Source organism: Metopolophium dirhodum, chromosome 1 (assembly GCF_019925205.1).
Source record: "Metopolophium dirhodum isolate CAU chromosome 1, ASM1992520v1, whole genome shotgun sequence".
NCBI classification, from domain to species: domain Eukaryota; kingdom Metazoa; phylum Arthropoda; class Insecta; order Hemiptera; family Aphididae; genus Metopolophium; species Metopolophium dirhodum.
Window position 1 is genome coordinate 100688214 of NC_083560.1, and position 13339 is coordinate 100701552.

Sequence of the window (13339 nt, forward strand, 5' to 3'; positions counted from 1 at the left end):
TGTCTGTATTACCTAGTCATTATTATTCATATATTATTGATTTATGTGAATTTAAATTCCCACATGAGATATTATAGCAAGTAAAAATCACGCATAAGTAAGTAAACAAATTTACCTTTATAAAAAAAAAATAACAAATTTTCCAAAGTTCTTTTCTATGACTAAACTATAACAGTCTGAGGCATAAATGCACTTTAGCTCCCAAGCGATATTTTCCCCAAAATGTGTGTTTTCCTATGCATTATTTCGGATGGTTCTTTCAAAAAAATTCGCTCAAATTTCATTTGTAAATTATGGTCAAAAAACTTTAAATTGCTAAACATTTTGTTGTAATCAGAATTTACCTATCGTACTTACTTTTTATGACATTGCTAATAAACCACTTAAAACTAAATTATAAAGTTATTTCAAACATTATCCTATTAAAGTAACTCAAAGTTGATTTTTGTGACTTTTTTTTTCTTTTGGTGTCTAATAATATAAATACGTTATTGGTAGAATGGAACTAACTTATACTTTTTGGTTTGGAAGAAATAGAAGCAATAAAAACCAAAATCTATATCTATACTAATATATAAACCTGTAGAGTTTGTGTGTTTGAACGCGCTAATCTCAGGAACTACTGGTTCGAATTGAAAAATTATTTTTTTGTTGGATAGTCCATTCATCGAGGAATGCTATAGGCTATAGAACATCACACTAAAACCAATTAATAGAAGTGCTCAAACAGGGATTTTGAGATTTACGATGGAAATATTTGTTTATAAATGGTTGCTATTGGATAGAGGAGAAATAATTAATAGAAATAGTATTAATTTATTATTGGTTGCTAATGGTTAATCGGGCAGATCAGGTACAAGCATGCATCAAATCGAATTTTCGCACATTGCCTACTTAGAGTTAGAGTTAGTACTTAGAGTTGCACTTACTGCAGTGCGTTACACCAAAAAGGAGTTGAACAATCACAATTTTTTTGTCATTTTTTTTGGGCCACGAAGTGCGCAGGGTCAGCTATATTATATATAAATGAATGTTTGTGTGCAGATCTCTGGGAAGGAAATAGGCTAATTTAAAAAGGGTTAAATTTGGTTTTTTTATTCATCGGATTTTAGTACGGTTATAGGTTAGGTTAGAATTGTGTATTAATTGATTATATTAATCCACCGTATTTTATCAAAATAAACTTGGTATAACTTTGATACTTTAGAGTTAAATGATACACTTACGTACAAACAGCACTGAGTCCGCGATCTACCGCAGGTAGATTGCCTACATGATAATATATAATACTGCTGCGAATCGGAATTTTTATTCCAGGCAACAGAAAAGTTAAGATAATTTTTGAACACCATATACCAAATATTAAATAATTAAATTGAACATAGTTTGAGTCATATAGAGTTGGTACATTTAACGGGCAACGAAGTGAACAGCTATAGGTAATGTATTTTATACATTAATATTATATTAATATTTTATAGTTATGTAATAGTATTAGTACATGATTATTAAATTTTTATTTGTATTAACGACTATATATTATAATATAAATGTATTGATTGGACGGATATGTGTGGAGATTGGAGATGTCGAGAATATTCCATGAATTCACATCGAAAAGAAGTAAACTTTAAAACTTTATTTATTATTATGTTATTTATGACAATAATTTGAGATTATTAACAAGGGCGTTCGCAGAAATTTGTGAAGGATAAGGCAAAATATTTTTGTTTTAAAATTTTTTTTTCAGTATCCTATTAGTTTTAAAGTATTTTTGTGACATATTTTTTTTCATATAGGTTTTAGGGAAAGTAACATTAATTTTTTATGAGGGTTTAAATTTAACATTTTTACAAAAATGATTTTCATTGGTAAATTAACAAATTTTTATGTATCAATTTTTGATAATTTGTTGTTATGACACTTGACATTTTCGTGAAATGTTAAAATACCATTTTCCATACATGGTAATATTTTCAAATAATTTTGTCTCTTTTTGAGATATTTATAGACATAAGGAATTTTTAAAATGTTGTACTTAAATTATTTTTAAGTTGAAAAAGTTTTTCTTTTCATAGCTGAGATTAAAATTTTTAACAAATGATTTCATATAAGTTCTACTTTTAACAAAAAAAAGTTTATTTAAACGGAACATACAATTTTATGAGTGCTTGAATTTTAGCAGTAAATTAGTAGATATTCAGCAATAAATACTTGAATTCCCATTAATCGATTTTAGATATTTTGTTGTATTTCCAAAAGGCAAAAGACTTTTGATAAATTCACAAATATTTATATTAGCATTTTTCATATATGGTAAAATTTTCAAACTATTTTGACTCTTTTTGAGCTTTTTATAGCCTTGACAATAATATTTGAATACCAATACTTGATTACCATACAAAACTGCTTATACGTCATATTAAATTGTATTAATTACCAAATAATTTATTTTAATACAGTTTACCTGCTGACTAGGTATTACAATTTAAATTATGTTTTAAGAAATTAATTTAAATCAAAGACAAAATATCAATGAATATATTTTAATATGTGTGGAAGGGATAAAAACAATATTGTTCAACATTGACGCACACAGTATGACTCACTCTTCATTAATTTATTCCTACTATTTATTTACGGCAAAAGTAATTGTACAATCAATAATTTATTATATTTTCAAATAATTGTTTTCAAAAAAATTATATTAAGTATGAAGTATAAACAAATCATACATTTTTGTAAGAAAAAAATTTGTTTTTCAGATCTATATATACGTATACAATAAAAATGTCAAAAAAAAAAGTATAACAATTTACATACAAAAATATGGCTATAACAAAAAATAAATTACATTGAATAATATCTAATAATAACCTTAGCATTACAAATATATGTACCTACTGTATAAATCACAATAAGGAAACAATATAAATCTATTAGCCAAATACACACAATGTAAATAATATTTAATAATTAAATAGTTTGAAATAAATGTATTATTGGGTTAACAGTAAAAGAGGAGAAACTCAACACTTATACATGATAGTCATGAGACATAACCTAAGGACAATACTCAATGTATATAAATATAATTTTGAAAGGGTGACAATTTTCAAATAGTTAGGAGTTAGGGATGGACATTAACGAGAACATCAACATACACAAAGGAATAAAAATAATATTTGTGTAATTAGAAGTTTTACTTTTTTTTATGCCAGGAGTAAAAATTGGAGAACAATTAGCGAATGAGGTAGATAAATGGATCTAATTAGTACTTGCAGCAATGGACCTAAACGGTCCATAAATAACTATGAAAAAGACAAAGAAAATTAAATATATTCTAATTAATAATTTAATAACTGTTAATGTATGTGATAATAATTAACTATAAAATAACATATCAATTGAATAATTATTAATCTATCAATAAACATAAGTTAAAAATTAGTTTCATTTTAATAAATTAATTCAGTAACCAATAATATGAAATGTAATTAACAGTGTGTACTTGACTATTATTTATAAAAATATCTTCATATCAACGGTATTTTGTTAAAAGGGCGTTTACCACACAAAACCGAAAAATACATTTTTGTTATCTACATTTTCAGAAAAATCACGAGCATATTCTGGTAAAATGGCGTATATATCTACTGAAAAAAATAAGACAGCAATACCAAATACAAGATATTATGCAGACGCCCTTTTAAAAATTAAAATAATCTACACAGAACTGTCGAAAGGGCTTATACCACACCGAATGCATGCTAATTGTTTGCAACCTTCACAGTTTATAAGAATAATTATGAAAGTGTTCACTCGATAACAAATTTCTCTCCAATTTCATATTATCAGTTAACACTAAACCGACAAGTTAATAGATAGTATAATGTATATAATATATACAGTATTCGTATATAATTATTATATACAAATACTGTATAAAATTAAAAGGGCGTTTGTAGAAATGAAAATGTTAAAAGGACTTATACCACTATTATTATATGTTTTTAGAAAGAATTTTTTTAAATGAATATCACATTAAACATACATTTAGTTTAAGCAATTTCATAAGCAATTTTAGTTCCATGGAGTCTCGTGTTTAATAAAATGTATAAATTAATGTTCTATCTTAAAATTAATTGAGTATTTAATCATTTTTATTTGTTTCCTGAAAAAAAGTAAAATTTGGTATACGCCCTTTTAACAAAATACCGTTGATATAGAAGTAACTTAATATTAAATTAATAATTTATAAATATTTAAAATTAGGTTAGTAATACTAATATGTTTTATAATACCCTGTATAATTTTGTTCAATAAAAATATAAATATAACATAATATACTTTTAATAAATAAATATAATATACTACAAATAAAATCAATAATAATATAACTTTATTCAATCTTTAATTTTCTTATGACTGATTGTTTAAAAAATATTTTTTTAATAATCTATTTAAAATAAAGAAATACAATTTAAGTTGAATACACATTACACAAGTAGTTATTTGTATCATAACAAAAATGTTTTGATTTTAAAAACCATTAAAATTATGAAATAATAAAAAAATAAAAAAATAAAAATATAAGAAATACTGTTTAAATTATCTAATAGTTCAGTTGGAAAAAAACAAATAATGGAAATCACTTAGAATAAAACTTGTTGATGAATCAAAAGTAAAATCCGTCTAACCAAAATCCTACAGTACTTTCAAGATAATTTAGTCTAAAAACTACCAAGTACAAAGACTGTAGTAATCTTTTATTATACACACAGTATAAATATATTTTATACTGATATTAGTGGTACAATACCAACAATTGTTGGAACCCAGTAGAGATCTATATAATAACATTTTGTCAAAATTATTTAAAAAAAGCATAATTTTTTTACTGGTCCCTTCAATGTAGTAATAAAAGGTTTCGAATATAAGTGATAAAATGTCAGGTGTGTGCATGACAACAATTTTATTGTATCTTTGATGGTATATATTATGAACAACAGAAAAAAAGAGAAAATATTTATTCACAATAAATGGATACAATATATTCTTAAAAAATGGTAAAAACCATAGAGATTCAACAAATTTATCTATTATTAGAAATAAAAATATTTATGAATAATATTAGATTTAAGTAATAATCATTAAATATTATTGTTTTAATATAAATTACTATTCTTTACCATTAATTGTTCAAAATGTTATTGAAATTATATAAAGTGAAGTTTATAGAATCAACCATTAATTGAAATCAAAAAGGATAAACCTAAACCAAATCTTATGTTACGAGTGTTAAATTAACTTTTTATTAGAATTTTTATGTGCCGGATAATTGAATCACTTTTATAAACAATATTATAGGTTTTCAAACGCATTATGTCAGAAGAACAACAGCTGGTATAGGTATTAGGTATACAATTGTATTTTAAGCCTATCGCTGTATTCATCCCGTTGTTCAGTATAATTGTTATAGTTTCTATTCAAAAAAATGTTGTTACATTACGCTAAGCAAACAGAAAGATTTATCATTAAAAGAAAAAAATGTTTACCATTTTAATAAGTTGGAAAAATGTACTCAAAGAGAAGCCACATTACTTTTGAAAATTATCTAGCTAATATTAAACAAAATTTCAAAAATCATAACAAATTGATGTATTTGGAGAAAAAAATGTGCATTTTTCTCAAAAATAGAAACGGAAAATTATATATATGGGTTTTGATTTCAAATTAATATGAAAATCAAATTACAAAATCAAATTAGAAGTCACTCAAATCCTTTCTAAAAAATAAAATTGATAGTTTAAATATATTCTTTTGCGTTATTTTAATTTTATTTGAAGTGAGACAATAAAGAATAATAATAAAAAAAATGTTTTATATAATCAACGGGTTAATAGAATCAAAATAATCAGCACCAAGTGATCACATTAAACGGAACTTATTCAACTCTCTCTCTATTCAACTTGAGTATACCGGGCGATAAACGAAAACATATTGTGTACGTGCATGACTTGCCATAACCAGTTATGGGTACCACTGCCTCCATTCACCCATCCAACCCTTATTCTTACCCCTTATACCACCGGTCTACGATGAGAGCACACATTTGGTAACGATTGTTTCTGACCAATTAATCAAGGGGTCCGGCAACGTAGTAATTAATTGCCTATGCGCAAACTGGTGTACTCTTAAGTTGAATAAAGTATAGCTTATAATAAAAATATTATCATATAAGAGAGCATAATTTTCACTTATTTGTAAATAGACTGGAAAGACAAGCTATACATAAATTGCCAATTATAAGTCTGCGCCTACTATACTTAACATTAATAATATACTTTTTATTTAATTTAGGTTCTAATTAAAATGTATTAAAATGTATTTTAATTCTTAATGTAAAAAAAATTGTATTGACTAATGAACATATTAGTGGATGTGACATAATGCATATTTTCTAACAGTTAAAAAATACTAGAATATTAATAAAAATATATTTAACAACTTCTGTCATAGTCAATCTACCAGTTAATGGGTTAAGTAACATATAAGTATAATCACCAAAATATTACACTTATGGTTTATGAATAATGAAGTCCCAAGTATCTTTCCATCGTAGTTTAAAAACTTCTTTAGATGTTAAAGGAGTAGTTCCATAACTGAATACAATAAACTTTTTAAATACATACATAACACTTAAAATCCATATGCAAAGACTTAAATGAAAAATAAATCTCGGAATCAGTTTTTCCCTGTAAATAGATAACAAAAAATAATTATACTATATTTAATGAAAATTTAGTAGAGTTTTCATACTTCACAATATTTGCTAGGTGTTGCATAAATGCAGCACACAGTAATATCTTAAATACAAGAGCAGGCAAATAGTGATGTAAAAATAATGTACGATCAATAAAAAAATATGGAATATAATGTAAGCCATATCCAACTACTAATACTTCTCCAATTGTTTTGAATTGTTCCCATTCATCTAGTAAATAATCAAAACAATAATTATAATGAACACTATTCATAAAATGCTAAAATACCTACCAAAGGATAAATCATAAATTTGTCTTCTTTGGCGCAGTAAATAAAAAGCAAAGAATGATAAATATAACAATAGACATAATGTCGATGAATACCATACAACAATGTTTCCCAACAGGTGAATTTGTCCCTGTTGCATATTTTAAAACAACTAATTATATAACAATGACAAATAATATGTATCAAATTAAATGTACTAACATTATCATGTTCACTTAACCAATAAGCCACTCCTCGTACCATTAACGGCCAATCAAGGGGTTCACTGCTATACATATGTGAATGAACATTTTGTGTGTTTGGTGAAGAAAATATAATTTTGTATTGTAATTCCCAAAATCTTTCCCAAAGTCCCAATTTTGTTCCTTTTGATGGTATCATTTCAGCAGCAACAAGTTCACGTTCTCTTTCTTTTTCATTTTCACCTAAAGTCAGATTTTAGTTACTGCAAAATATTACGTACCTTAAGAGGACGCTACCCATGCGTTTGTTATCTCCGGTCTTAAACACATACAACATAACACATTTTTATTTACTAGATTCATTATTATGCTGTTAGTTTTGATATTAGAGTGAATTGACCTATTATCAAACTTTTGGGTAAGAGCTATTTAGCTATTTTATCGGCTATTTACACATTATCTATGTTTAAACGTCAGCAATTTTTCAATCAAGATATGTTTATATGAAATATTACAAATTGAAAATAGAAATATCTCAATTAAAATTTAAATATTAAAAAATCTCCAACACTTAAACACAGATCTTACTTAAAAGTTTGATGATAGATCAATTCACTTTTAATATTAAAACTAACAGCACACTATTGTAACTAGAGAATGAAAATTTGTTATATCAAATGTGTCTAAGACAGTGACAACTAATGCATGGGTAGTGACGGTGGCGTCTTCTTAGATAATAAGTTAGTGTTCTATTACTTTTAGTATAGCGATGTTCTTCAACATTCCACACTGTATCATCTTGAGATATTATCTTATCTGTAACCACTTCGTGCTGATTAAATCCCCAATCTGGTAACTGTCTACCACTAAACTTCAATGCTTGTGTTGAATTTAAATGAGTTAGTATTACCTTAAAAGGAGCATAAAATTAAAATAAATAACTATTTTTATTTTTTATTTTTTTTAATGTACCTGTGAATTTATAGCTTGCCAAACATCCCCAAATTGATCACGATTGATTATTTCTACTTTCCACAGATTTTGAGCAGGCATAGAAACATTGTAATCAATGTAACATGATACTTCCTAAAATAATCAATACCATAAATTATAAGACAAGGAAACTTTTGTTGAACATATGTTTTAGTTTACGTTGTGTGTGCAGTTTCATAGAAAATTGATTAATTTAATAGTTCAATACAATTTAATGAACCAATCATGTTTAAAGACCATCATTGATTCATTAAATGGTTAGTGATTATTTATGCAACCTGGCAATAAATAGTGTAATTTAAATAAAAATGTACTTGATTCTGTGGTGATACAGGTGCTGCAACATCATGAGAATTTAAAGCACGACTTGTCATTCCATGTACTAGCTGAATAATATCCCCATGTTTTATACCATCAGGGTCCTTTGTATTTTCCACTGCTAATGTGTTTCTCTCTGGTCTTTTAACTATCCACCAATTATTTACATCCTGTGCAAAATAATTAATAGAAAAGTTTAAAACTATGAAACTATAACACAGGATTTGTTTTTTAAATATAAAAAGTAATAAAACAGTTTAAACAAAAAATGAATATTATATATAATATATACAATAACCTTAAATGTATAGCATGTAACTTGTTGCTGATGAGAACTTCCTCGTTTATCAGCATATTTGATAGGATAAACATGTGTATGCGAGTGAAGCCAACATGTCCTTCCATGTGTATGCCGTAATGTTATTTGTGATCCATGAGAAACATGCAAAGGTTGACCTTTAGTTATAGATGCTAGTCCACCCTAAAAAAAAAACGATTAACTTAATAAATAATAGACCAAATATAAATAATAACACTTACTTCTAGGCTAGCTTGAAAGGCACTTGTCATAACACTGTCATGTGGACCGGCTTTGTTCAAAATTATCAGGTGAATAAAAAATACGGAGAAATAAATGGCAACGGATATCACAAATGTAATAATACATCTTAATATTACACATAAGAAAACAGTAAAATCTGATAGGCGTTTGTCACCCAAATGATTAACCCAGAAATCTCTACAAATAATCCATAAGCTCAAAAGCCACGAGAGAAGTCCAACATACTTGACACTGAAAAAAAAAATTTTAATTATTATATAATATAATATATGACTTGTAACAATATAGTAACTATTTAATTTACCACGTGGCCATAGTTAGACACACAGAAGCAATTATTAAGTAAGTCAATGCCCAAGGTGATTTCATGTTCAGTCTTTTATACTTAAGCACAAATAATAATCCACATAATGTAAAAAATATTAGTATTGACTCCATCAAGATGAATCGAGATTGTGTTAATAACGTGTTTTCTAAAATGAGAAATTTCATAAATTGTTTATAATAAAAAATAAAAATAATAATAAAAAATATATTACCACAAAGAAGAAGAAATGCAGCAAGAGCAGCACACCAATGCCGACATCCTAGTTCCAACATTAATTGATAAGCAACAGGAATAATCAAACTACCGCATAATGCTGGTACAAAACGCAAACCAAATAATGGGACATCATCACTAAATTCACTTCCAATTCTTTCAAATTTAAATTGACCTAAATACGTTTATAAATAATATTGAATAAGATTTAAAATAAATAATAATTAAAACACCCAACAAATAATTTTTATTTTATTAAATTTAAAATCTTATTAACTTTTGGTATAGTATTAATTTTTTTATTTAATAAGATAGAAATAACTTTTCTTACTTTACTGATTGTATTACTAATTGTATTACTTATAGTATATAATAATTTATGAGTGCTACGTTATATAAAATAAACTATTGGAAGGAACATACCATTGTAATTACATAAATATGCAACAGCAGCTATTAATTGTTTCCCAAGAGGTGGATGAGTGTCAAAGAAAAATGTTCGCTTCATATATAAACTAACATATTTTCCGTGGTGGAGCTCATCAAATCTATATTTTTGATAAACATGTTATAGAAAATACAAATATGTAATCAAAAAAAGCATTTTTACATGACATAGGTAAATCTCTTACACAACATTACGAGGTTGATCAAGTTTAAAAAATCTTGATGACAGAGCAGACATAAATAGTATTACTGCCAGTATATTAATTTCAATACTTATTTTAAAATTGTTAAATATATCAGGTTTTTGTTCAATGAATAATTTTTGTTCGTTGATTAATTTTTGTTCATCGTTTAGTTTTTGTTCATTGATCAATTTTTGTTCGTTGGTTTCATGGTTTTTAGTAACACATTCAAGTTTTTTTTCCTAAAAAAGAAGGATTCATGATAAATTTTTAAGTACATCAATACATCAATTAAATAATTTGATAGCTATATTTATAATAGTTAGAATGTGTGAAATTGTTACTGAATAATATAAAATGAGTACTAGGTACTCAACATTTATAATATAAAATTACAAAGCATGTTTCAACAATCAATATTCTTGCATTAATTGCAAATTACAATTGTAATAGTTAAGAAATTACAATCAACACTCGTTACATATATATTTTTATGACATAATCAAACACAATTACATTTAAAGATTTGTGTTTAATGTTTATAATGTCAGTACACATCTATCCAAAAATCATAATTGTAAACAAACCTGAATTTCAGTACTTTCAGTCTTGTTCTTTTTCTTTGTCTGTTTCTTGGTCTTGGACTTGACTCGATCATCGGTTTGCTTTTCCATCGTTATTGTTTAGTTAACTGTTTTGTTCTAAAAATGTAGAGCATGTAATATATTTAATTCGAGTACATACTTAGTTACGATAGTATGTTTCTACTTGAATGTAGATATTTAAAATGTAATACTATCGGTTATCGGATACTGTTAGGGAAAAAAGTTTAAAAAATTACTTTTAAAAATATGCCCGTGCATTGCATTTGCTTTGCTGACATGTCAATCGGACAACTATCAATTAATGATGATACGAACTGTGTTATTGAAGATAAGAATAAGATTAGGAAATATGATAAGACGTGATTTCGCCACTATCTATCTCAGTGGATTTCACAACCAGCCTACAAAGTTACGTCCGTTAAGGTCCATGTCAGGGGTCACTAACCTTTTTTTATGATGGACCAACGCTTCGGTATCACGGGCCAAACATTTTTGTGAGAGGAAATGAAATTAAAGATTTATAAGAATTATTTTTAGTAATTCATAATAATATGATATTAATAATTATATTAAAAAAAACCTATTATCTTGGCGGGCAGCTGCAGGTTCGAAAAGGCCGTAGGTTGCACGGGTCCCCAACCTACGGACTTTCCATGGTATAGTTAGTTATAGCACGGATTATTATTATAATAATATATTAATATGTGGTTATAGTTCAATACTTTAATATTCTAACGTACACGAAATATATACACGGTGTAACATTGTAACAGGAAGACCTGACAGATGAAATAACTTAGTTTGTTCTAATCAATATTTTAACATTTTTTTTTTTATATATAATTTATAGACACTTGTGCTACACATATAATATAAAAAAATTTTTTTTTTTTTAATACTGAAAACAAAAAAATTTTAATTTGATTTAAATTTTTTTTGGAAAAATTCAAAATAGTCAATTTGTAAATCTTGTTGTAAGAACAATTTTAATGGTAAAAACATTTATCTATGTCAAGTATCTTTTTTTTATAATTTTTTTAAATATCTATATTTTTTTGAGTAAATTAATTTAGATGGTAATAAACTAATAACTAATAACTTTTGAACATTTGACATGAGTATATTTTTTAAATTATTTATTAATCATATAATTTTCACAATTTTTGTCATATGTTTGAGTATAATCATTTTTTTTTTTTAGTCAAGTCTTCCTGTTACACCTATATACAATAATATATTATTGCAATAGTAATAGTAATAAATAATTATATATTTATATGTATTTATGTGGTAACGTACTAACGTATAACCATTTACCATTGACTAGAATAATAGAGTGTTTACATCATAAATCCTCACTTTAAGCAGTCGTGTGTAAAATATGTGTATTTAAATTGAATAAATTAATAAAATCAGTATACAGTAAATTGAGTATTATGATTTTCAAGGAAAAAATTCAAGTTTATCGATATGTATCGGTCCAATATTGAGCGTTCAAGAACTTCCGGTATATACCAGGCGAGTGATACATACAAATTACAAATCCGTATCGCCGTATCGGACTCTGACTTCGATACTTACGATACCTACGTAACTATTTCGTATCGATACGTATCAAATTTTAGATTTTACAATGATGTGTGTTTTTTTTTATTTTTGTGTCTGTATCACCTTTTAGGATAGTAAAAGTGCTTGGATTTTCTTCAACAGTAACTTTTCTGATAGGAAAGTGAATCTAGTTGGTACTTTGGGGGCTCAAAAGTAAAAATTTAACAGTAGTTTTCAAAAGCGACGTGAAAAACAAAATGAAAATTAAGGAAAAACGGGAATTTTTACGCAAAATCTGTTTTTGAGAAAATCGATTTTGGTTTTTAGTGTAACTCTAAAACAAATGACCGTAGAGACATGAAATTTTGACTGAATGTTTATATTAGCATTTTCTATACACCATAACATTTTGACTCTTTTTGAGCTGTTTACGGACATTGTCAGTTTTCAATTTTTTTAGTTTTTTTTTCTATAAATATCAATAAAATTTTATCTATTGAGTAAAAAAGTTATCTAGATAACAGTGATTTTTATCTTAGATAACTATGTAAATTAATAACTTCTATTTATCTAGATAAGATAAAAGATAAAAGAATATTTATCTAGATAATTTATCTAAACAAACTCATCACTGTCTATTGATTTCGATGCGTTTTTTGAATTTTTTGAGGTGTTTGGCATTAAAGAGCATTTTCAAACGTTTTTAGGGCATTATTTATTATTTTGAGTACCTACCTAGTTTTTAACCTATTTCTATTGAGTATCGCCTACTACTTATTATGAATATATATATATAATAATTATATAAACACACAAATTTACTAAAATAATAATTCAACAATTTAAGAGCATTTAAATCATAGCACTGAACATTAATTTTCTAATTAAAAATTTAGTTCAATAAT

At 25.9% G+C, this 13339-nt stretch overlaps 1 protein-coding gene across 1 annotated transcript; it reads right to left on the reverse strand.

Moving 5' to 3' along the window:
* Positions 1 to 2538: 2538 nt before the first annotated feature.
* On the reverse strand, positions 2539 to 11276 carry LOC132935471 (protein O-mannosyltransferase 1). The gene is made up of 14 exons (XM_061002033.1): positions 10869 to 11276; positions 10285 to 10523; positions 10076 to 10200; positions 9651 to 9827; positions 9416 to 9584; positions 9090 to 9342; positions 8848 to 9030; positions 8546 to 8719; positions 8211 to 8324; positions 7995 to 8148; positions 7258 to 7481; positions 7060 to 7186; positions 6823 to 6997; positions 2539 to 6758 (listed from the first exon to the last, which is right to left on the reverse strand). Exons 1-14 carry the CDS (start codon positions 10953 to 10955, stop codon positions 6581 to 6583), a joined length of 2379 nt encoding a protein of 792 aa, XP_060858016.1. The 5' UTR covers positions 10956 to 11276; the 3' UTR covers positions 2539 to 6580.
* Positions 11277 to 13339: the final 2063 nt, after the last annotated feature.